At 28.5% G+C, this 25,868-nt stretch overlaps 2 protein-coding genes across 12 annotated transcripts; both read left to right on the top strand.

Annotated features, from left to right (window-relative positions):
* The first annotated feature begins 550 nt into the window (after positions 1-550).
* On the top strand, positions 551-9,055 carry LOC145188209 (death-associated protein kinase 2-like). 4 transcript variants are annotated; one of them, XM_090076121.1, is made up of 11 exons: positions 551-612; positions 3,311-3,417; positions 3,543-3,764; positions 6,598-6,736; positions 7,076-7,248; positions 7,612-7,638; positions 7,783-7,935; positions 8,161-8,212; positions 8,344-8,421; positions 8,591-8,641; positions 8,912-9,055. In XM_090076121.1, the coding sequence occupies exons 2-11, from the start codon at positions 3,326-3,328 to the stop codon at positions 8,978-8,980; spliced, it is 1,056 nt and encodes a 351-aa protein (XP_089932247.1). In that variant the 5' UTR covers positions 551-612; positions 3,311-3,325; the 3' UTR covers positions 8,981-9,055. The 4 variants fall into 4 exon arrangements, with proteins under 4 accessions (XP_089932247.1, XP_089932254.1, XP_089932237.1 ...); XM_090076128.1 differs by lacking the exon at positions 551-612 and adding an exon at positions 2,436-2,459; XM_090076111.1 differs by lacking the exon at positions 551-612 and adding an exon at positions 2,720-2,838.
* Positions 9,056-10,446: 1,391 nt separating this feature from the next.
* LOC145187325 (death-associated protein kinase 2-like) lies at positions 10,447-24,784 on the top strand. 8 transcript variants are annotated; one of them, XM_090076032.1, is made up of 13 exons: positions 10,447-11,374; positions 12,500-12,669; positions 14,436-14,541; positions 14,640-14,861; positions 15,145-15,283; positions 15,571-15,743; positions 16,632-16,658; positions 16,818-16,970; positions 17,204-17,255; positions 17,579-17,659; positions 17,828-17,902; positions 23,127-23,892; positions 24,144-24,784. In XM_090076032.1, the coding sequence occupies exons 3-13, from the start codon at positions 14,471-14,473 to the stop codon at positions 24,344-24,346; spliced, it is 1,962 nt and encodes a 653-aa protein (XP_089932158.1). In that variant the 5' UTR covers positions 10,447-11,374; positions 12,500-12,669; positions 14,436-14,470; the 3' UTR covers positions 24,347-24,784. The 8 variants fall into 8 exon arrangements, with proteins under 8 accessions (XP_089932158.1, XP_089932189.1, XP_089932169.1 ...); XM_090076028.1 differs by lacking the exon at positions 10,447-11,374 and adding an exon at positions 11,568-11,747; XM_090076063.1 differs by lacking the exon at positions 12,500-12,669 and having other exon boundaries at positions 11,332-11,432; positions 14,463-14,541.
* Positions 24,785-25,868: the final 1,084 nt, after the last annotated feature.

Here is a 25,868-nt window from a genome sequence, read left to right as displayed (position 1 = left end):
AAAAAGGAAAATTACTTCAGCTAAGAAAAAAAAGCTCTTCTGATTACAAATCCACTTTTTCAATAATTAAAGTCACTTTTTTGCTACAACACTCAATACGCTCTTAATTTAAAATGGAGTTAACTCGTTTTGGTTTGGTTTTTAACTTGGTTCATTTCAGTTCAAAGAAAATATTTCATCCCATATGATCAAAACTTATTTCCTGTAGGAATTTTCTTCATTTTAGAGTTATCTTGCACGCAAATTCTTGTTTCCTGTCCTTTTTGATTATATTTCGCATTTTCATCTCTATCTTTATTATACGTCATTTTAATGCTCTATGTAAGTTTCTCCCTAAAAGAAAAAAATTGATGAAATTGATCTATTTATGTAAATTTTATGTACCGCGTTGTTGCAAATCTCGAGAGATACGTTAAAAATTAATCAAGTTTGTCACGTTTTTATTACTTTCTTTGAACTTTTTAAAATAATTAAGAAACACAGATCACAATAAAAGATCACAGCTGCATTTTTGTTACCATTTATTAGATGAAAAAGATTGTTTGCTTAAAATTTTAAATAGATTGGAAACATCTAAGTTGACTGGCTTCAATCACAGAAAAAAGCTTGTAGGTAAGAAAAGTACTTCATTCTAATCAGATAGTATCGTTTTCTGGTGTTTGTTAATTTGGTTCGTGAGACGAATATAAGTTTGTCATAAAACTTAAAATGAAAAGAAATTCAATAAAACAGAAACGAAAAACAGGTTTTATACGGTTTACAAGAAATCTCTTTTTAAAAGTCGTAAAAGCACTATCATTCTTTTCTCACTTTGTTAAATACGAGTATATGTGATCCAAATTAATCAATCAATTAATTTATTTGTTGTTATTATTATTATTATTATTATCATTATTATTATTGTTGTTGTTATTATTATTATTATTATTATTGTTATTATTATCATTATTTTTATTGTTATTATTATTATTATTGTTGTTGTTATTATTATTATTATTATTATTATTGTTATTATTATCATTATTTTTATTGTTATTATTATTATTATTGTAGTTGTTGTTATTATTATTATTATTATTACTATTATTATTATCATTATTATCATTATTATTATTATTATTATTATTATTATTATTATTATTATTATTATTATTATTATTATTATTATTATTGTTGTTGTTGTTGTTATTATTATCATTTTTATTGTTATTATTATTGTTGTTGTTATTATTATCATTTTTATTGTTATTATTATTATTGTTATTTTTATTATTATTATTATTATTATTATTATTGTTATTATTATTATTATTATTATTATTATTATTATTATTATTATTACTATTATTATTATTATTATTATTATTATTATTATTATTATTATTATTATTATTATTATTATTATTATTATTATTATTATTATTATCACTATTTATTGCTATTATCATCATTATTATTATCATAAATGTTATCATTATTATTATCATTTTACTACTACTCTTATCTATTATTTGAGGATTTTTTTATTAGACCTAAATAATTGCACATAAATAATTGTACATAAAATAAACGTGTTTTATAAAAATTGTTTTAAGTAGAAGATTATTTTTGAAAACTTTAACTTTGCACGGAAAATTTCTCAGTAAAATTTTTATTGGAAATTTTTATTGGAAATCACCCAGAGTCAAGTACTAATTTTACGACAGATTGGCTGAGAATAATGTGCACAGTTTTGGTTTTATGTGATTGAACCGGGAAAGAGTTCTCCACCTGCTTTAAAAGGAGATTATTTTGTTATGTTTTCTGTAAATTCCAATGCTTTAATCTGAAGTTATTTCATCAATGCTGGTTCTCTAGAAGATAGGTATTTATAATCAAAATAACCCTTCATTAAAACACTTTGTTAGTCGCTGGTAAATATAGGATTTCATTTCACATGTTTTCACAATGTGCTTTTACGTGTCGAGAAGGTTTTTTCTTAAAAAAACGTTTCTGCAATCGACTTTATTTTTACTGATATTATCGTTTTACACTTAAAGTAAAAATAATTATGGAAAGTAAAAGAAAATAATTACTTTAATCTTTATAAACACTTTTCTACTTATAAAAAAATATTCATGAAAAGTACTTACAAAAAATATTTCAGAAAAAATACTTATGAAAAAAACTATAATTCAAGCAGCGTTTTATTTAAAGAGTGTATTATCAACAGCTGCTGAGTTTCAATGTAAAAAAAAAAATAGCGACTGTTAGGGGCTTTAATCTTGTTTATAAAAAAAAAAATTTCAACTGAAAATTCACCAATGCCAACCATGTTTGTAAATTTAAGTACTCGTGTGTTTACATTTCTATTGCTGAGGTTTCTAGCAATAACCTTTGAGAGTTACAACTTAAAAAAGGGTTTAAGAAAAAAAAGCTTAAACCTGTTTTCATGTTTTACATTTGAGCATATTGTTATGGTACATATGTTTGATTATACTACTTATTGGAATATTATTGCATAGGGTTTTAATTTTTACTATTTATTTATTTTGTAATCTTTTTAGTTAATTTTTTTAAAATCGTTTTTCCCACTAAAGTTAAAATCCATTAGTTTAATTTTATCGCATGTCACATAATGTCGCATGCTGCCGAGTAAATTTTTTTGTTTACCAGAGTTAAATTAAGGTTTTATAATATTTTTGTCCGACTTTTAAAACCATATTTTATTCATAATTCAGTCACTTTCACTTTAAGCAACTGAACGTATCCACCTTCACTGGATACTTAACTGGCAATAAGAAACAGATTGAATTATAATCATCCAGACCAGTGTTATCCAAAGAAGGGACCCCAGAGGTGGGCAAAAGTTTAGGTTGACAATGGGCAGCTCAACTTTCTGCATTCAATTTTTGAACATCAAAAGTTTTGTGGGGGGAATAAGAATTTTAGAAAGGCTCAAGTGGGGCATACTACGAAAAAGGTTTGGAAGTACTGAACCAGACGTTTTTATAGAAAAAAGCATAGTTATATATTTTACCTAATTTACTTGTAAAAAAAATTATTTGCTATGCCTCTTAATCCGTCTTGTATGATGTCGTGTCGGGTTTAATTTACTAAAAACATTTTTTTATAGAAATAAGAAAAGCTGTAAACATAAATTTAAAACATTTTTCTGATTCGTTTAACTGCTCCAATAAAAAAACAGAGTTTTTTTACGATTTCACGATTAGTTTTTAATAAATTAGTTTAAATAAAATTACGAGTTTATTTTTTACGAACCTGTTTTTCTTTTCATTGTGCAGTAAATGCGATGTTTATATGATTACAGTAACTGTGATGTTTAATGATGGCATCAAGTAATGATGGATTTGTGATGGCATTTAATAATCAAAAAAGGCTTGAAGATTGTTATGATATTCTAGAAGAACTGGGGAGGTAAACTTTCTCTTTAGATTTATAGGTAATAATTGCTACATAGTTGCGACATGTTTGTTATGCCCTATAATTAGTTATGATGCGTTTCATTCGCTTTGAATGCTTTCTCTCATCTTTATTATTAGAGGACAATTTGCAGTTGTGAAAAAATGCATCTCGAAGGAAAATAATATGGAGGCTGCAGCTAAATTCATAAAACTGAAGCGATCTAAAGCTAGTAGAAATGGCTTGACTAAAGAGCTCGTAGAACGAGAGGCCAGTATATTGTTCTCAATCAACCATACTAAAATTATTAAACTTTACGATATTTTTGATATTGGAACCGAAATGGTGCTTGTTCTAGAGCTGTATGTATTTAATAACTTATATATTTTTGGAATATATATATATATATATATATATATATATATATATATATATATATATATATATATATATATATATATATATATATATATATATAGATAGATAGATAGATAGATAGATAGATAGATAGATAGATAGATAGATAGATAGATAGATAGATAGATAGATAGATAGATAGATAGATAGATAGATAGATATTATGGTTATGACTTTTTAACTTTTTGGGAAATGATTATTTTCCTGTGTCATAAGCCGATGAACTTTTGCTCAAAGGCAATGAAAGCAGGTTTTACTTTGCTTTTGCTTTTAAAAAAGTAACGCACAACACTGTATTTCTAAAACTATATAAATAATTGTTGCGAGCGGCATAATTATGGTTTTTTGCAGCCTTCTAAAACTTTCTTGAACTTCCTGCAACTTTAGGAAATTTTCTGGAATGCTCTGGACGTTTTTAAAAATTTCTGGAACATTTAGCACATTTTGGAGTCTTCTTGAAGTTTATGGAAATTAACAAGATTTATAGTATGTAAGCTGTCTGATAGAGTAACGCTACTAATAATCATTATTGTTTTTCAGAAGTATATCTTAGTATTACTTTCATTCATAATATCATATAAAAGAAATGCTTCCACTACTGAAAGAAATAAGATGGTATGGACTAAAAACACTCGTACGTTTTCATGAATCACAAAGGAAAAAAAGAACTGTTCCACTATAAGAAAAATTTTTGGAAAATAACAGCAGGATACCACTCAAAGTCCAAGTTGTTGGTCGCTATCTGTTTCTTGGGGAATCCATCATATGTGGACGCAAACGTATAAAGAAAAAAAACTTATCGCAAAAGAAATTAAAATTTTCAAACTTATCAATGCAAATTGCACATGCAAAACTGGATCAAGTGCTGAAGACCGAAAACAAATGTGTAAAACAAGGAAAATATGATTCATTGAAAGAAGTTTTTGAGATTTTTTTAAAAAAAGGTAAATCTTCAGATAGAAAGCAAAAGGGCAGGTCGGGTATGCGAGTTCAAAAATTATCAACCCATCATTAAGAAGAAAAATGTCCTTGGAGCCTACTGTAACGACACCAGCAGCAACAGCAACAACGTTAGCTTCCGAATCAGAGACTGAAATAGAATATCTAGAGTCTGAAGATTCTGAAAACCAGTCCATAGGTACCACCAAAAAGTACAACAAAACCAAAATTGCAACCAAATTAGTAACATCTTCAAAGTTGTCAACCAAAAAAGCAATAACCATTTTTTCGACAGTAATCACAAGATGGGATCGACGTTCAGACACCTTCACAACTGGCATATTCAGAACCACTAGTTAAAAAGCTGTTGTATTTAAAGAAGAAATGAAGAGAACATTACATTTTGAAAACTGGTCACTGCATTTTTATGGTAAACGTATTAACCACCAAGAATATCGAGTGTTAGTGTGAAAAATGAACAAAGAGAAGTTACAAACACTAGATCTATCAGACAGAAAGCAGATATTGTTGTCGAATACCCTTTCTCAATGAATACAATTTATGGAAGAGTATAAAGATGATTGCAGAGGATACTATGAACCGAGTTCTTCGTGTAGTAATGGATGAAGAACTTGGAAGAAGCAACACGTCACCAAACATCGACTATCCTTTTATTCCGGAACTTGTAAAGAACTACAAACAGCTCAGGATGAATTTTAAGAATAGTAAAGAAGTGATTATTGAAACAGCAGGATGGAGTAACGACATGAAACTTCTATTTCATTTAACTCGGGTTTTCCGGTTTTTTGAAAAATTTGGAGTATTTCCAGAGTAGTGAATTTTCAAAAAATACCATACTTTAGTAATGCAAGAAGGAATTCCCGAGCACTACAAGGTCTTTTGGCATTCACACTTCTACCAGAGAGAATAGGCTCACTACTTGATATTTGTAAGTTCACCTCTTATGAATGGTTAGATCATTGGTTTTCTGACCAAATGTACAATGCAGATGATTATCAGAAGCCATGTAGCAGTTTGCAGGCTCACGAGAAAGCGTTAAGCTTTGTGAAAAAGTTGTAGAGTCAGGAACCATCGAGTCTGGAAATAACCAGAACAAATCAGTGCGCAGAATGGGCAATCAATTGTCTTCAAGAACTTTTCGATGTCTGTAAAAAGAAAGAGAAACTTAAACTTAGATTTATTTTGCATAACAAAAAAATAAGAATTGTATTCTATGCTTTAATTGGACTAAATACTTCTCATTCTTTTTTGTTTTATGCAGTGGCTTTTCGTTCTCATAGAACTGATATTTAAGCTTGTAATCTTATACTTGTTTGTAATTTCGTGTGTTACACTGTAACAACAAACTGTTAAACGTATAAAACATACAAGCATGGCCGCCGAGAGGGGGGGGGGGGGGATGGGGAAGATTCCCGGGGCGCTTTGTAGGTACAAATAATTTTTTAAAACAATTTTTAAAAGATTTAAATAGTTTTGACTTTTAAAAGATTTAATTAAGATTTATTTTTAATTTTCAATGACCAGAGCACACTTCTTTTGGTCCTGCGTATATTTCGGGGCCCGAAATTTCCCTCGGCTGCTATGCATACAAGTACTCTCCATTTACAAAAATTATAATTAAAAAATTTCGATCCATACACGTATATGGTAAAATAGAATTTTTGGTTTGTGCGTGAACTTCTTTAACAAAGAAATCAAATTGTCTTTTTAACAGGTTTTGAACAAATATTCATTGATCTACATCCCAGGAATATGAGGTCACAAAAAGTCGTAACCCTGATATGTATATATATTCCTCTGCAATTTTTATACATATAGATTATCAGGTGGAGAATTGTTTGATAAAATATGCGAATGTGAATTCTTAAAAGAAGTTGATGCTTGCTCTTACATGAAACAAGTTTTAGAAGCGGTTAACTACATTCACAGTTTAAACATTGTTCATTTAGATATAAAGGTACGCTGATCCACAATATCTACTCATACACTACTATATTTATATATATATACAAGAAATGTTTATACACTTAGCTGCTACTACTCATAAAATTTTTGAATATTTTTTTTATAAAAGTTTAAGAAATTTTACTTAAAAAAAAGTCGGAACTAACTTCACAAAACAAAATAATTAACTCCAACTCTCAGACGCTCTTCTTCATAGTGCATATTTTCATACAATGTTTTACAGTTATTTGTTTACCAAACGAATATATTTGCAAACTATGCTCCTGTGAAGAAGAGTATCTTCTAAAATCTTCAAAAATATTTTTTCTGACAGCTCGTTTGAATTTCTTAGCCTGAAAACATTGTACTGCAGTCCAAGCAACGTTCTGAAATCAAGCTGATTGATTTTGGACTTGCCAAAAGATTGACTCCTGGGAAAGAAATAAAGGAAATGATGGGAACTGCCGAATTTGTAGCTCCAGAAATTTTGAATTATGAGGCAATTGGATGTTACACAGATATGTGGTAAGTTTTACATATTCAAAATAAGGATATAAGAAATTAATTATTTATTTTCTTTGTAACTAACTACAGAACTTGAATATTAATGAATCTCTTTTGATTTTCTGAATTATATCATTTAAAAGAAATATATATTCCTCTTCCATTTCTTAATTCAAACAGTATTTAATGTCGCGCACACGAAACTTTAAATTTTTCTCTTGACGTGTCACGATGATACAACAAAGATCCGTTCTCTACGTAATTATGAGCAAAATGTTCTTACTTACTTAAAAATTGTTGCTTAAAGAGAATTATGGTGTGTGAAAAACAAAAATCAAATTAAAAACTGATATTTGAAGTTTGAACTTTTAATGTCTTTTTTAGGGCAATTGGTGTCTTAGCTTTTATCTTGTAAGAATTTCATTTTTCTTATTATTAGAAACAGTATCACAAATTATGTTTTTTTACATGGAATGAATTTAATTTTAGTAATTAACATTGAAAAGTATAATGTCGTTGTCTTTAATTTACTATTTTATTCATTTATCTTTCAAGGCTTAGTGGTTGTTCACCTTTTCTTGGCGATACAAATCAAGAAACATTCGAAGCCATTATTAAAGTTGACTACGAATTCGACGATGAATCCTTTGAGCAAGTGTCAAATTACGCCGTTGATTTTATTTCTAGCTTACTAGTAAAACAACCAGAGTGAGTAAAACGAACCAGATTTTTGTTCATTTTTATTATTTTAGTCATTGAATCAAAAATAATAAATTTTTTAAAATAATATATATTTTGTTCGTGTATAAAAATTTTAAAAAAATTTAAAAAATTTCAATTGTGCATAAATTTGATCGTGGATGAATTTTTATTCTTTCAGATTTTTTTATCGGAAACTTTTTTCAGAAACTTTATTCGAATTTTCATTTTCAGAAAAAGAATGACTGCAGAAAGTTGTCTAAAACACAACTGGCTTATCAAGATGGTAAATATTTTATCACTTAATTGATAAAAAAAAGAAAAAAAAGAAAAAAACTGATCAGGATAATCATAAACTTGATTAAAATTATCATGATAATAGCGGTCACGGTAGTAAGGATTGTATTTAATTAATAGACTCCGCAGGATCAATCAAGTTCGGCAGTTATAGCCACCTTTAAACTGAAAGAATATTTGGCCAAAAGAAGGTGGATGGTAAGTTTTTTATGTGAACGTAAATACATCACAAAATCTCTTCGTTTTTTTTGTTTGTTTTGTTTTTTGTTTTTGCCTACATATCTCATGAACTGTTTCCATGTTGTGATGATATTTGGCTAAGAGTTTTTATATCTATATTAAGTATATAACAAAGATTTTTCTTTAGCAATCTTTTCACAAATTAAGTGCACTGAGCAAATTTACAAAGATTACAGAGGTAATTAAAGACCAGATAAAATCAATTTATCATCAATTTGTTCGATATATTTCCTTTATTGATTTTTAAAAATGTTTCTCGGAAAAGGATTTTTCATTTTATATATTCAGATTTTATAATGGATTTAGCTATGTATATGAGCATTGTTTGTCAAAACGGGAACAAGCTTGGAATTAAAGAGCACTTAAAATTTTTAAATAAATAAAAAATGTTGTTCTGTTGAAATCAGATCAATTACGCTTTCGCTAACGTCTTTTCTCCATTTTTTAGCAATTTGTCAAAAATGATACTGCACTATCAGTTGACGAAACTGAAGATGCTGAAGAAGGGCTTGGATAAACTGTCAAAATAAATAAATTGCAAAACAAGATGTAGAAATTAGTCAGAAAAAAATTAATAATAATATTCTTAAAACCATCTTTTATTCAAAAATATTAACGAAATCTAAAAAACCTATAACTGTATTTAAATATTATTTAATATGATATATACAATTTAATATACAATACTATTTCATAAATATAAAATTGTAACTTATAAATATTACGCATGGCTTATAAAAGTATATACAGTTTTGCATGAGCACAATCTTAGATTTAAAATCAAGTTTGCAGTTGCTCAGCCATCTGGTTGTAGAAAACCAGATTCAGAGCAATAAAATATAAAAAGAATTAAAGTTTTATGAAATCGAATCGAAATCTTTTGAAATTTCTACAAAACACCTTTAAAAAATAGAAGATTGTGATTTCAGTTTTAGTGTATTTAAACTGACTTTTTAAATTTTTTTTATTCATTTAAAAGTTCTGCAAAGACTTTCTTCAACTCTTAACAGAAATATTTAGCATAAAAAAAAATTCCTCATCGGATACGTTGCGAAGTATGGGCACGCGTCTGTGAGCGTGCATGTGCGTTATTAAGAAGCGAATAAAAAAAAACAATAAACTTTGTTGATCGTTTGTTAGAAACAATTAAACATTATCAAACAATTGAAACAATAGAATGTTCTCTTCATGACTTCAAATCAAACTTAAAAAATAAAGCAGATTATCTTGAAAACAAAAACATGATTTGATTTATTGTTAATTTGGTTTCGACAAGTTCTTAAACCTTTTTCACCCGAAGTGTTTAATCAAAAGGTTATTTTATAATTATTAACTTAAACGAATGAATTTCAGAAACTTCCCTAAAATACTAAACACATTTTTTGATGTATTTATAAAAAAAAGTATATACATCTCAAATTACAAATCAAAATGTCATAATACAACGATACGTTAATATATATACGTTAATACGTTAAATGCACCTGAAGGATATTATGATTCCTTTTTCTGAAGAGCATTTGTTATGTCAAAAAACAACTTCAAACTTCAATTTTATTCTCGATGAGCCAATTCAGCTGATGTGTGTTGCAATGAATTTAGTAATATTAAAAAAATTCTGATACAAAAAATGTTACATACAACGTATTAAAGTATGTACATTATGAATTATAATTCAAAATGTACATACGTTTCGTAAACGAAGTAATATTACAATGATTAGTAAGCTTTTTAAGTAAGATTGCAACTACCTCATGGTCTTTAATTCTTTTTAAATCGTTTAAAGCGCAGTTGGATAAATTACAAAAACTGAATCCTGTTTTTACTTTTAAAAAATTGACAAGCACAAACAACATCAAAAAACCACATTTTAGGATCAAATAACTTTTATTTAAAAAATCAATCTTTTAATTGAATTTTTTAAAATCGTCTTAAAAAATATCGCCTTAAAAAACTAAGAAATTTTTTGACCTACTTTTATCCAATTTGTCGAAGTTTTTTCACTGAACAAGAAATTTTTCTCAAAAAAGTTGCATTTTAGGTGGTTTCATTGTCGCAAGAAACAAGTTTGAAATTCCACACTCAGAAACACTGCCAGAGCAAACAAAAACAAGAGGGAAATAATTACTTCAAAGGTTTTTACAAGTTTCTTTACAAGTTTCCTAAAATGTTTTCGTAATTTATTTCTTACACGTACCTTTTCTTGGACTCTTAATTCACTAATGTTTTTTAATAACTTTTTAAAAAGATCATAAAATAATAGTTCCCAATGCTTTTTACATGTGATCTTGTAAAAATTTTATTTGGAAACATTCTCTTACTCTGGCTAAGTTGAATGCTTATTGCTTTCCTGTAAGTATATAAATATTTATATGCATGTGAATCATTATAATAAAAATATATATGTATGAAAATACTTGTAACAAACAGAACTTTCAATCAGATGTTTCTTAACAATTATCATTAAATTAAAAAAATAAACAGTAAATAAATAGCAAGCATTTTGCGCTTAAAATTGAAAACTGCCAGAGGACCTGGTGTCCATCTTGGTCCAACGTGTTGCAAAGTTGACGTCTTGAATGCTCTCTATTGTGATAAAAAGAAAACCGCCGCTGCAGCTACGAGCGATAATTTCTTCTGAATAGAAATTTTTCATAAATTCTTACGGCACAAATGAATCGGCAACTTCAAACAGCCACAAAAACTTTTTGTTTACGATCTTTTTTAGATTTAATGATATTTGTTTAAATATTTGAATTTGATTATTTAAACTTGCGTTTTGTAGCTTCAGTTATTGTTATATTGACATAATCGACTTTTGTGAATACCGACTTACAAATCCTTGCACCGCTTCGATATTTTTTCGATACGTACACTCCTCCTTTTTGGTTCAGATGCAGATTACAAAATAGTAAGGGAAAGCTTTACCCATCGTTTTTCTTGATGTTTTTTCTCAACTTTAGATCATAGTAAGTGTCTGCTAATATTTTTTTCAAAACTTTTTATTGTGTGGTTTTATAGAATCTTAAAAATAATAAAACTTACCGATGGAGGGTTAAGCATTCGCAAGCAGAATACTCGAGACTCAATTGTTAAGAAAATCCACTTTGTTTGAAGATTATATCGATAATAAATCGATACAAAACAAAGAACCAATTATAATTGTATATATAAATGTTTTATACGAAAAACCCAACAAAGTTATTGATATATTAAAAAGCTGATTGATGTATCCATTACAACAGCGTTATTTTAACTGAGAGGTTATTAACATCAATTAAATGGTAAATAATTTTTTTTTACGGAATGAAAATTACACGAAGCCATGATAAACTTACTTTTATTGTTAAAATTTTGTTTTAATGAACTTCTAATTTATTCAGTTTGACCAATAGTTACTTTTAAAATTAATTATTTGTTTGTAGTTAGTTTAAGCAACATAACATTTTTTGATCGTAATACAGGGATATTATATGTTAGTTGTAAAATCGGCACATAATAGCCGGATAGTTTTTGTTAATCAAGATATCTGAAATCTACCCTCTGGGCTACTTAACTGATATTTTTAGTATCAAAAATGTTAATCGTCAAAGATAAAAAACAATCTTGAGATTAATTTTAGGTAAATAAAGAACTTTCATGGTGCAGCACAAATTTCTTTATGTTAGAAGCACCAATAGATGACTAATTACCAAGCCATTAAGAGAAGCGGATGCACGTGAGCGTCGAAAGTTTAAACGAATCCTATAATCACTATTTCGGTTTTTTTTATTTTTTACATCTTTATATGAAAACAATTAAATGAACGCTCGTACTCCGTAAAATTGTATTTATTAATTTTTTTTATATATCTATCAAGTTGCGGGTTAACATTTAGAAAACTCGTCGATACAAAGACCGACGCTCAGTCTTTACTTAGTTAACAAATATTATGGCATTACATTGTAAATAGATACACAAGCATGACAGGTGGAATCTTTTCTCTCTCTCTCTCGCTCGCCTGTCTTAAAATATTAAAACTTGAAATTCTGTTTAGGGAAAGTTAACGTGTAGCAAAATGGACGAATTCTTCAATGTTAATCTTTTCGAATAATTTATTGCATACAATTGTTTAAGAGTATACCTCATCATGATATGCGTATCGTGTGTTATGCTCGTGTATTTAAAGTGAAAGCAAACACATTTCTGCCGTCCCCCGTAAAAATAGTAAGTTGAAAAAACTACCTTTATATTTATCTATTATCAAACCGGGCACAATAAATTATTAAAATACTTAAGCCAGTCTTCGCAATTAAATTATGCGCACGGGTAAAATGTGGAAAAACGGCAAGGAAATTTATCATGCGTAAAGTGCGGAAAAATAGTGTGGTATTTTCCGGGTTTTGCTACCGTGTAATTTGGAATAAAATGTACAAATTGTGAAAAGTTTTATTTGTACTTGTTGAATTTTATCCCCAATTCCACATCCTTGCTTCCTCCCTTTTTACCCGTTTCGTGCAAAATGCAGTAGCTTTAACTTTAAGATGAAACCCCAAATAAAACTTATAAAGATAACAAAAATAGATTTTAAATGTAATGAAAATAAAACTTTATAAAAATAGGTTATAAATGTTATAAAAAAAACACATTAAAGCCGGTTTGTTTTATAAACTAAATGTAACTCATATTATAAAAAAGTTAATGTAAAAAATAAAGAAAAAAAAAAAAAAAGAGGAAAACAAAGAAGCGAGAAACCTTATTAAACATAAGTCACAATTCAATTTTCATTTCACTTCTATTTAAAGATAAAATTAATTTTTTTTCAATAAAAGGAAATTTTTTTATCTCATTCTCTTTTCGTGTTCGTATAAAATAATTCGTTCACGTTTCCGTTGTTCCAAATTACCGTCGACGGTTTTATGAATTATTAAAAAAATCGACGAGGGCAACCACCAATAAAAAAAATTTAATATTTGCTAATTTAACATTATTATTTTGATGACATTAAAATTTAACTATATATAAAAACGAGCTGTAAATTTGTTAATCTTCTATTTATCGGACTTCAATAAATTGCCCCAAATGTTTTGTGATTTCTGATAATCACAAAATATTCTTTTTTTATTCTACAGCCTATTTTATTACATTTACTTTATTATATTTATCTATTTTTTCTTCAGTTAGAGTTTAACGAAAAAGAAAACTATTTTTTGTATAAATCTTTTAACTTTAAAAGATTTATAGTGAATTTATTGTGAAGTATTTAAAATGTTTCCAATTAGATAAATAATACAATAATCGTCTGATTGGAAAAATTCTAAAACAATCGTCTGATTGGATTTAGTTAATTCACGGCTCTTTAAATTAGACACAACGGATTGGCAGAAGCATCTGCGCTTCTTTCTTTGCGACGATTTTTTTTTGGCTGGGTATGTTACGGACGTTTTATACTGTTAGCAAAATAGTTATATCAATTATTAATATAAAAAATGAAAAAGAGAGAAAAAATTATATAAATTATTCCCATAGCTCGTAAAGGTTGGAAGAAAATATTAATAAGACAGCATTAACGAAGGAATAATATAAAATTGTAAAAATGGTCGATTGTCCAAAAGAGTGTAAAAATAGAAAAGTAATCAATAATGATCATGAGTTTATTGAGTCTGTTTTGAAGTTATGTTTTTAAATTTTTTTTTTAAAAAAAGAAATCATCTGTTATATGAAATCATCTTATACATGAAATCATCTTTTAAAATTCAGGATAAGGAAAGTTTAGATTTACTGTGGATTTGTGTTTTATGATCAGGTGTGATGATTGACTGATGTGTTTTGATGTTTTTGAGATGACTTTATATATTTTTAGTTAAATAAAAAATATCTTACTAAAAGATAATTTATATAACTTTAAAAAATGTAATTTTATTACATGGTTATTTATATTACTTCATAGATATTTATATGACATATTTATATGACATATTTTAATATACTAGAAAAAAAACATTTTCATTTATTACAAGAAAAAGTTATGTCAACAACTGTTTCATGCCGCAAAGAAAGGTTTGAAGATGTTTATGAAATTAAGCAGGAACTCGGAAGGTAAACCATTTTCCTTTTAATACAGCACACTGTTTTTCTGAACATTTACTAATGTTAAATGAATGCTGTTATGTAAACTTGATTTTTTTTATATTTAGGGGACAGTTCGCGGTGGTAAAGAAATGCATTTCAAAGGAAAATAATATGGAGGTTGCAGCTAAATTCATAAAACTAAAACGATCTAAAGCCAGCAAAACTGGTTTGAGTAAAGAGCTGGTTGAAAGAGAGGCAAGAATACTGTTCTCTGTCAACCATTCTAAGATAATAAAACTTTATGATTTCTTTGACATTGGAGCCGAGATGGTGCTTGTTTTAGAACTGTATGTTTTTCTTTTTTTTCTTTTCGTTATTTAAAAAGATTTTCCTTTTAAATGCCTATTTTAACGCTGTAAGTATAAATCTTAACAGTACGCCATTACCTTACAGACGTGTTTTGTTTGTTCAGTTTTAGTTTGATTTAGTTATCAACTTAAAAAAAAAGGCCTCGCCAAAAAAGTAGGTTTAAGATCAGGCCAATTATTAGTAAAAAGTTTATTTCCATATCTATGTTTGAAGAATGTAAAGGTAGCAATTGCTTGATATTTATTAAATTTTTTCAATTAGGCTATCAGGTGGAGAGTTGTTCGATAAAATATGTGAATGCGAATTTTTGAAAGAAGTTGACGCTTGCTTTTACATGAAGCAGGTTTTAGAAGCTGTTCACCACATCCACAGTTTAAACATAGTTCATTTAGATATAAAGGTATGTGCTGATCCCATTTCATTTACGCAATTTTTTAAAATAGTGTTAAAATATTCCAAAATATACCTTACAAATTTACTGGATTCGGCTTCGCAAAAACGCTAACAAACCCCAAACTCAAGGACTCTCTTTCATAAAGCATATTTGCATGCGTTTGAAGTTTTGTATTTTGTTATACCGTTTTCTGTTTGCTAAAGGAATATATCTGCAAACTGAGATTTTGTGAAAGAGAGTGTTTTTTCGTCTCTTCAAAAACTCCTTTCTAACAGCTCGTTTGATTTTCTTAGCCTGAAAACATTGTACTGCAATCCAAACAACGCTCTGAAATAAAGTTGGTTGATTTTGGACTTGCCCAAAAATTGATTCCAGGGGAAGAGTTGAAAGAAATGATGGGTACTCCTGAGTTTGTTGCTCCAGAAATTGTAAATTATGAAGCGATTGGATGTTACACAGATATGTGGTATGCGCTTAACATTTTTAAAAGTTGATAAAGTTTGACAAATTTGACAAGTTTGACAAGTTTGTGGGTGTTTTACGAATTTTAAGAGCTTCAATAGAGTTTTTTTTTTTACAAAAATTAAAATGCCTTTGAAGTTAAAGCAACAGAATTTTTTATCTAAACATTTTTAGTATTATTGGACGCACACTAATTTTGATGCGTCCAACAAAATTACTAAAAATGCTATAAAAATTATAACGTTGAAAATAAAATAAAATTACTAAAAATGTTTGGAGGCATACAAATTTGGATGCAATTGAGATGTTTGCGTTTTGCAGATTCTCGTTTTACCCTGTATTTAACTGGCAGTTAGACAAATCCTACGATATTAAGAATTATTATATAGCTAACGCATTTTAGCAAATATATATTCGTATACTAATAATTATGTGGATTGTTATGTGTAAAAAGCTCAACTTAAAAGTTATAAAGTTTTACGGCGAAACGCGTAATGGTAAACTGTAAAACGAGACCACAAAATAGACGACAAAATGAGAAAGCGACAAAACGAGAATGAAACAAACCACTTGTAGCGAATGCGATAAAATTCCATTAAAGTACAGCGTACTACCTTAAGTGGATTTTTTACCTCGAAATGTTTTTTCCCATGTTTTATGACAAAGTAAATTTTACTAATTATCATTTTGAAATTTTTGGAAATTAAATAAATAAAAGAAATCATATTTTTCTCGATATTTTAAGATTTTTCGAGTTGTGTCTTGCAATCGTAAGTCGGGAATATATTTACAAAAACTAATGGTTGTATAGTAAATTATCTATACTACTGTATAGTAAATTATCTATACAATCCATTAATCTTATTTCACTTAAATACATCTTTTTATTTAGGGCAGTTGGTGTTTTAGCATTTATTCTGTAAGTTTTTCTTTTAAACAGCCTGTATAGCTTTGTTTTTTTTATTGCAACTTTGAGAAGCTCTTAACATCGATTTATGAAATTATCGCATTGAGAGTGTTTCCTGCCGAGCTGCTTTATAATTGGAAAAAACTATTTTTATTTGACATTTTTTTTTAGACTTAGTGGTTGCTCCCCTTTCCTTGGTGAGAATAACCAAGAAACATACGAAGCTATAGTTCAAGTTGATTACGAATTTGATGACGAATCTTTCGAGCAAATCTCAAGCCATGCAAAAGATTTTATTTCCAGCTTACTCGTCAAACAACCTTCGTGAGTAAACAAATCATAAAAAAAAAAAAAAAAAAGTTTCAACTTTAGAATCTAACATATTGTTATAATGGCCATTTTATTATTCTTTCCAGCTTTAAACAAACTAAATCTACTTTTTGTTTTTTTTTAAAGCAAGTTTTCAGGCTTTTTTTTTTTTAATGTCATTTGCACCATGATTGAAACTCATATAATATGATTTTACATCATAATTGAAGATCACGTTTCATTTCCAGGAAAAGATTAACAGCAGAAGAATGTCTAAAACACGATTGGCTTGTTTTCATGGTAAAAACTTTCTATGATAAAAATATTGAAGATAATCATGATCATGATCATCTATATAATTATGATGATGATTATGATCATGATCATAATCATGATAAAGATTATAATCATGATTATGATAATGGTTATGATTATAATCATGATTCCAATCATGATAATGATCATGGTAATGATCACGATAGTGATTAGAATAGTGATCATGATACTGATCATGACTATGATTGTGATTATAATTATAAGCATCATCATGATCATAAAAATAGTTATCATCATCATAATCCTGATGACAGCAACGAGCATAGTTCTTTATCTTATATTCATAGTCGGCACCTCGTGCTCGAACGGAATCTGTGTTTATAACAACTGCAAAATTAAAGCGATATTTGGCTAAAAGAAGATGGCAGGTATTCTAAGTTTGCTCGTAGTTGTTTTTTTTGAAAGATTTAAAACTCAAATTGCGAAAATTTTAAAATTCAAAAGAGCGGTAATCTTTATGAGAAAAAATTGATTTTACTTTTGTAATTTTATTCCGATGAATACTGTTACATGAACGTAGATATTTACATTTGTAGCAATCATTCCAGAAGTTAAACGCTATTAACAGATTCTCAAAGTTTATGAAGAAAGGAACAACTCTAGATGAAGAGGTTAGTTACAAGTGCCTTTTTTTTTTTTTAATTTATTTACTTTTTAGCTTTCTTAACTGCATTTGACATTTTATATTGCCGTTGTTACTCTCATTATTTTTGTTATATCATTATTGCTTTTAATATTTTGAGATTTATAATCACGGAGAGCGAAATAAGGCTCGCTTTTACCTTCTTTACGTTTGTTAACTTGATTTACCAGATTTTTAGAAATATCAAAAAAAATTATTTACACAGTTATGCAAGAGCAAATAAACAAAACTATATTTATTTCATCTAAACTTGTTTAAAATAAACAAATAAATATTTGTCAGGTAGTTATTCCTTTTGATACTTCTAATTTTGATAAACAACTTCAAAAAATGATAAAATCCTTTTTAAGCGATAATCAACAGGTGAAATCTTAACAATCACCATTTTTTAATTAACAGCTTAAATTTCAATACCACCATTTTTTAGTTTCTTGCTTGATTTAGACAAAAAGAACAAATTTAAAAACTCGGGTTGTTTTTCTTTGTAAAGTTAAAAATATTTAACAATTAAAATTGTATAATTTAAATTTTTGTCTCCTATCAACAATTTTGAGCGCTGGAAGAAAAAAAATTTTAATCTAAAATTAAGAAAAGTAATCCCACAAAATTTTTTTTCTTCCATCTAAAAATTTTGATTTGCAATTTTAATAACTGAAAATTTCTTTAAAAACTTTTAAAATGTAACAATTATCGAGCTGTGAAATGAAATCCCATTTCAACCAGTTTTTACTTATTTTACTTAAATTTGTCGAACAAAGCTGGCCTTTTGTACTCTAGACAAAAAAAAAATCCTTTTATGGGCTTAGCATAAAATTTCATTAATCTTTAGTGAATGGTCAGGGATTAAAAGTTTCTTTAGGAAAAAAAAATTCGTGTCGTATTGCTAAACCCGCTACATTTGTTGAATAAACAACTTAAAAAAACAAATTATTTTTGTGTCTGTAACTATGTCAGAACAAGAATCACTTCAGAGCGATAACTTATTTTTAAATCAAAAGTTAGTTAGTGATGAACAAGGAGAAAGCCTAAAAGAAAAGGAGGCACATTTAAATTTTACTGATTTAATGGTTCCCAATCAAAAGACTGTTGAAAAAGTTAAAAAGAATGGCTTTCCACATTTAAACTTCGATGAAACTTTAATCAAGGAAGGAAAAAACGTGGAGATAAATTTCAAGGGTTGGACAAACGGTTATTTTGCAAATGCGCCTTGTATACTATACGAGTACGCAACGGAAAAAACACCCGGATACCATTCCAGTGAGATTTATGAAATTTTTGAAAGATGTGAGACAACAGAAATACAGTCCGTTGAAGAAACGGGTGCAGTTTTAACAGAATATGAAGACATTTTAAATATAACTAATGAGCAAGAAAATATATACATTAAAGGCGAGGAACTTATCGACTCTAATTCAAATGACATAAAACCGGAGTTCACATTAAGTTTTGAATCAGAAAAAAGTTACAAAAAAAGTATTCCAGAAAGCAAAAAAGATTACCGCAAAATGAATTCAAAAAAAGAAAGTCAAAAAGCTTGTTACAATAACAGACAAAATAAATTAAATTGGAACGTTATCCCGAACTCCCACGTAGTAAATTGTTCAACTTTAACATTGGACAATGAGCATGGAGACTCTGACTATGAAACAATTTTATTACCACAATGTGATGCTGGCAGTCCGACACCCAAGATCGCGGAAAAACCAGGAAAACAACAAATCACTTACAGAAACTCAATGTTTCAATCTCCTCATAGCAAAGGAACGAATCAAATATTTTTTACTTCGGAAAGCATGGTAACAAATAAAACATTAAATGGTTTAGAAAGCAAAAATACATCCGATATAGAAGCATTATTAAGCGATTATTTGATAATCGATGAACATTCTGATAAAAAGGAAACTTACAAATCCGAAGTGCTGATTCAAGTTCGCTGAAAAAAATAACAAAACCAATATACACGTGCTGAAGTTGTCAGTTTTCCTGACAATTTTAACACGTGTCTTTTAATATTGCAGAGGAAGGTTTAGGGGTATTTTTTTATAATGTGTTTGCTAGTAGCAAATCAGTGAAGTTTCTACTCGCCATCTTGATAACACTCGTTAATCTTTAAGTATTTCATCAAGTGATTTGAACTGAAAACATCTTGTATTCTAGCACTGCAACAATACATTACAGGTTACATATTATAGGTTACATATTCAAATTTTTAACAGAACAGTTTACAAACATTTCAGAAAGCTTTTAGAACATTCAGAAAATTGTACAATTTACATACCAACTTTACTAGTTATAAATGATAATTCAAAACTCAGAAAAAAACGTTCAACTTTTGAGTTTTTGTTTTCCTTAAACCTAAATTTTCGACACGTTTTTTTTTTCATTTAATAGGATATAGCACATTTATCTTCTGTTTTTTTGGTTGTTATATATTTTGGTTGACTCGAACAAAAAACTGGTTGAGAGGCATAAATTTAAATTCTATACTAGAATCGTACCCGAAAACTGAAAGAAAAGGTACGAAATAATAATATTATAGTTTTTTCGGACCTTTTCTTACAATACACTTTTGATACAATACAAAACAAAAAAAATGCAAAAACTTTTTTTGTGTCTTGAATATTATTTTAAAATTTATCGTTGTAGTAATGTTGAAATTATTTTGAGCATGATTTTTTCTTCATATACCTGGATTGACCAAATTTGTAAAATTCTTAAATACACATAGCTATACATAGTTTTACACACTCCACACAATTATATGTAATTTTACCTAATTATACACAACAATATATAACTAACATACAATTATATATAATTATACATAATTATACACAACTACACGTTTTTTTTTTTAAATAAGAAACCAAGCAATTGGGCTAGTACTGGAAAAGTCCTTCTTTTAAGGTTACTTTTTACAACTCTAAGTGTTTTTTTTTTGTACTAAGCGTTGTAAAAGAGTTATTTTAAGTTTCAGATTATCAAAAGAGAGAAAAAGAAAATGCAATTTAAAAGTATGTTAACAAGTAAGATAAAATATTTTACTGTTGGTCAACTATAATGATTTGAATTCCATCAAACATCATTCAGTGTCATATAATCCTCAGATTTGTCCCCTGAACAGAACACAAATTTGGAAATATTCCTCGAACTCTTGATAAAATAAGTTTCTTATCGAAAAGTACATTAGTACGAATAGTTTCTTTAGATTTTAGGGCTTTTAGTACTAGTTTTTTATACACGCGTTTCTTATAAAAGAAAAAAAAAACGTGTATAATTAATGCATAATTGGCATAAAACATGCAGCGTAGCAAAAAAAAAAAGCTAATTTTAGAAAAAGTATGCGCAGAAAAAAAAGGTGTATTTTAATAAGAATCGAAGTTGTAGTTTTGGTTTGTTTAAATCGTGACTTTCCGAAAAAGAACATCTTGAGTTGACTGTCGGCAGAGGATGCAACATTTTATTGAAATTATTTTTAACTTAGTTGTAAATCAGGAGATTTTTTTGCGTCTAGAAAGTTTTTGTCATAACAATTGCGATTCATAGTGTGACCGTTGCGATTCATAGTGTGACCGTTTTAAGTGATTGAATAAAAGTTTATTGATTAAAAACGAAAAAATATTGAAAAGAGAAACCTTTTAACTAATTACATGTTGTTTTTTTTTGCACAAACAGTAAACAACAAACTTTATTTTTTAACGCTCACTTATTTATATAAGTTATTTGGCACATACACTACTTAAGCACACATACACTACTACGAAAGCGTTTATACCTACTTCTAAATTTGTTTAACAGTTTCTCGAACTTTCCGTTTTATGTTCCAGCTCTTTTAAAAGATTACAATCATCTCCGTTAAAAATTTTCCTTCGAATACGGTGCAAACCAAGAAACATTTTAGAAATTGTAAATGCATTATAAATATTTTACCTTTTATTTTGTAGGCCTAAAAGAATTATTACAAATGTTTTAATTTAAACAATAAAAAATTTCGTAAACTTATAGTAAATATAAACACTTTTTAAGTGAAAAGCACCATGAATGTATAAATGTCACAATTAGCAAGCTTTCAGCCTTTAAAACCTACTTTGCTTCCAACGCAGCAAATGTTGTATAGAATAAGCGTGGTCAAGTCACGAGCAACAAAAGAAACAGGCGTGGTCAGTTTCACGAGCAAAAAAAGAAATTTTTTTTTGTAGTTCTTAACTTGACAGTGAAAAAACTTCTTCACCAAACTTTTAAAATGAAAAGTTGTTAAAAGTTCATATCAGCTTGTGTCTCATTTCGATGAGTTCTCGTTTCGGAATGAACAAATGAATGAGAACAAAAGTATGGATAAGCGAAGGGATGTATAAACTAACATTTTTAAAGCGATATTGGCTGTAGTTCATAGGCTAATGCAATAAATAATGGTATGCACGATACTTAAAAAACAATATAATTCTCAAAGATACAAAATAGAAAACATTAATTTATTAAGAGGAAAAAACTCATGTAGTACAAGATTGCGTTTTAAGAAATGTCGAAGATAAGTTAATCCAGAGTTTTCCTGAGATAAAAGAAAATTTGTCGACCAACGATAAATTCCATCCTCTATTTAAATTAGATGTTTTCTATGGATTTATATATTTGTGCTAGTAGCAATGCCTGGTGAAAAATCACGATGTTAGCGCAAACAAAGGATTTTGAAACGTCACAAAAACGTGACGATCAATAACATTCTCGCAACGAAACAGAGATGCACAATACTTCTTTTTCAGTTTCAGATTTTTTCTGTTTCAGAGGGAGTCTAACTGATTTCTAATTTTTTTTGTCAACCAGATTTGTTGAAGTCATTTTTACAGTCAGATTTTTCTGTCACCCAGGTTTACTTTTTTATCTAAAAGTAATTTACATAAATTTGTTTTGTAATATTTTTGACAATTCTTTTCTTCTGTTTGTAAAAATATTTTGTGCGTATCGGCTGTGACCAAGCTCGCTGTAACTATTTTATTTATCAGTGGCCAAACTCACTGTAGTTGTTGTATGTATCAGCGACGAAACGCTAAGGTGGCTAATAGAAGGAGATTGGGAATTGAATTATTATTTCTTGTAAATTCTTTAGCATGATTCCGATATTTGAAAAAGTTTTACCTAAGTGTTTTTCAAAAAATATTGCAAATAAAACTTCATATAGTTTACTTATGATTTAGAAGATTTCCGACGAAGTTTCATTGAAAAATCATTCTCAAGAAAACCTTTCGTTGTCCAAAAACATGGAAGTTCAAAGTATTTGTAATCTGAATGGAAATTTATTCAATGGGGCTGCCCCTTCGACCAATCTGCTCTCTCTTCCTTTTGAAGAGGATACAAGTGAAATCTTAAACAATATTTGTATTCCTAATGATATGAGGAATTTAGACGAAACAAATACTGAAAAATCAAGTGCTCCGAGGATTCAACTAGTAACGAGCCCTACATTACCAATCTATGATGATTTTGAAAATAACAACAGAAAGATCAGCGTAGCAAAACGAAAGTATAGCAGAGAAGTTCAAGTACGATACACTGAGCTCCAGCAAAGAAAGGAAGAAAATTTCGTGTTGATAGCATCAGAAGAAATCACAGAAGAAAAATCTGACCAGGATACACCTAATAAATTAACAGAAATTCAGCTCTGTCAAAAAAGCGACGCGAACGCAATGGAAGACTGTAATCAAAATACTGACCCGCAAAATGAAGACTCCCAGGATCAAACCTCATTCGAAGAAAAAGCCGATAATTTCGAAACACCCCGTCGAAGCAGTTTCCGTAAAAAAGCCATTCTTATAGATCATAAAAATTTAGTCAACAATCAATTAAGTGAACGAAAAGATCGGTCGGTTTCTTTCACCGAAAGTAAACGGATGGACATTATACACGATTGTGAGGTTGAAGAAGCGAACGGAAACAAAGAAAATTGTGTTAATGAAAGGAAAGGTAAGAGAATGTTTAAAAATGTTAAAATTTTACGTCGGAATGTTAAAATTTTACGTCGGAATGATAAGAATTAAAAAAAAAAAAAAATCCTTTTAGATTTTATTTTTACTTGTAATTCAAAAGATTAAACTGGATTATTAAACAGCTACACCTACGCCATGATTTTACAATAGAACGCCGATGTCACACTTTGGCGTCTTTAACCGTTATATTACATAATTTTAAACTTACATCTTCTCTGGCATATTTAGATGAAATCAAGCAGAACGAAAAGAAAACTCGAAAACATGTTATTTGTGCAAAAACTATTGGTATGGAACATTTGATTGATATTATACTAATGGATGATCCAAAAGAGACCCCAGTTTTACAACAACCACCGATAGTTCCAATACTTACGTCTATACCAAACGGTTTTACAGGTATTACGTTTTACAAAGAAACTTCTGTTTAAGTTTAAAGCTGATGCATGTGGCATTCTTAACAAGAGTTGAATTTTGCTGACAAGTTATTCTTTGAAAATATTTCAGCAACTTTTATAAACGCTTGCTTGCAGCCCGTTGGTACCATAATTTTAGAAAATGTGGATTTTAGAAAAGGTAACATTTTCACTTGTATCCACTTTTGTGTGAACAAATGTTAAAAAAACATACAAGCATGAGAGCATGAAAACCAAAGAACGTTGAAAATTATTTTTTTATAAACTATGATCAAATGTTTATACACTACTATCTGTAAGTTTTCTTCAAAAAGTGTGCAACTGGATCGCTTCACCAACCGAAACATTTCTGCTTCTTGAGCTGTTGTTAAAAACTTGTAAAATAATTATACTTTACATTTAAATGTGTATATTTTTTTAATACGAGCAGTATTAATAAACTAATTTATCTTATTTTCTGCTCATATCTCAAAACAATTTACATCTGACCAATATATTAAAAAATATATATTAAATATATTAATATATAATAAATATATTAAAAACCTAGTAATTACGACAAAATTAATATAAAATTTATTTATAAAAATATACAATAACATAATATCAAAACTTAACATAAAACTGTAAAATCCTATACCAATTATCATCGCTTGATTTGAAAAAAAAGTAATGCTTTTAAACTATTAACAAACTGTAAATATAGTTAGAAACACTGCATTACACCTTTTCGTTCCTTTTAATTAAATCTTTATGATACAAGGTGTGCACTCAGCAGATCGCAGATCAGATGATCACATCAAAGATCGCAAAGGATCACATTTATTACTTAAAATTGAAGCAACCTAACGCCCACTCAACATACGAACTTTAATACTTTGGCATTTTTAATTCTTTAAATAAGCAAAAAAAGGATTTAAAATAATTCAGCTACAGACCGTTGGTTTTTAATGGCTTTTAGCTAAATTATTTCACTTTATAAATGTTAGAAGCAAAATAAGGTTTTCTGACAGGAAGTTTTTTTGCGAAAGGTGTGGTGATAGGGTTAGGCTTTCTGTTTGACTTAATCGCTTGCGAAGCTGCTGCAGACGTGTTGAGCAGTCCGACAAGGATGAAAAAATACGCGTCTCTAAAATGTTGTAATATTTTGCATATCTATTTACATTCGTTATTCATGAATAAACATTCATGGTGTTTGGTTTGGTTATCATACTGACATCGACTGATGAGATGACTGACATCGTACAAATCAACAAAATAATTCAATTGCTCATGAAATTCGAATTGATGAGCAAAATATTCGCCGAAGTCAAGTTGGACTTCCTTTTGCTATAGCAAGAAAGAATAGTGGTTGTGTGTTTCAAGAATGATTATTAGGAGTTAGCGGACCTTCAGGAGAAAATTAACCAATCAAGAAAAGCTATTTGACTAAGGGTAAAAAACCATTGTCACTGTGGATCGGAAAAAAACACGAAAAACTACAAGATCAAAATAAAACTGTCATAAAGATGAAATATGAAGGTGGTAAAAGACGAAC

Source organism: Hydra viridissima, unplaced genomic scaffold, assembly GCF_058129835.1.
Source record: "Hydra viridissima isolate aposymbiotic clone 2 unplaced genomic scaffold, HvirCarnegie_v1 scaffold_1, whole genome shotgun sequence".
NCBI classification, from domain to species: domain Eukaryota; kingdom Metazoa; phylum Cnidaria; class Hydrozoa; order Anthoathecata; family Hydridae; genus Hydra; species Hydra viridissima.
This window is presented reverse-complemented; position numbering and strand designations above follow the sequence as displayed.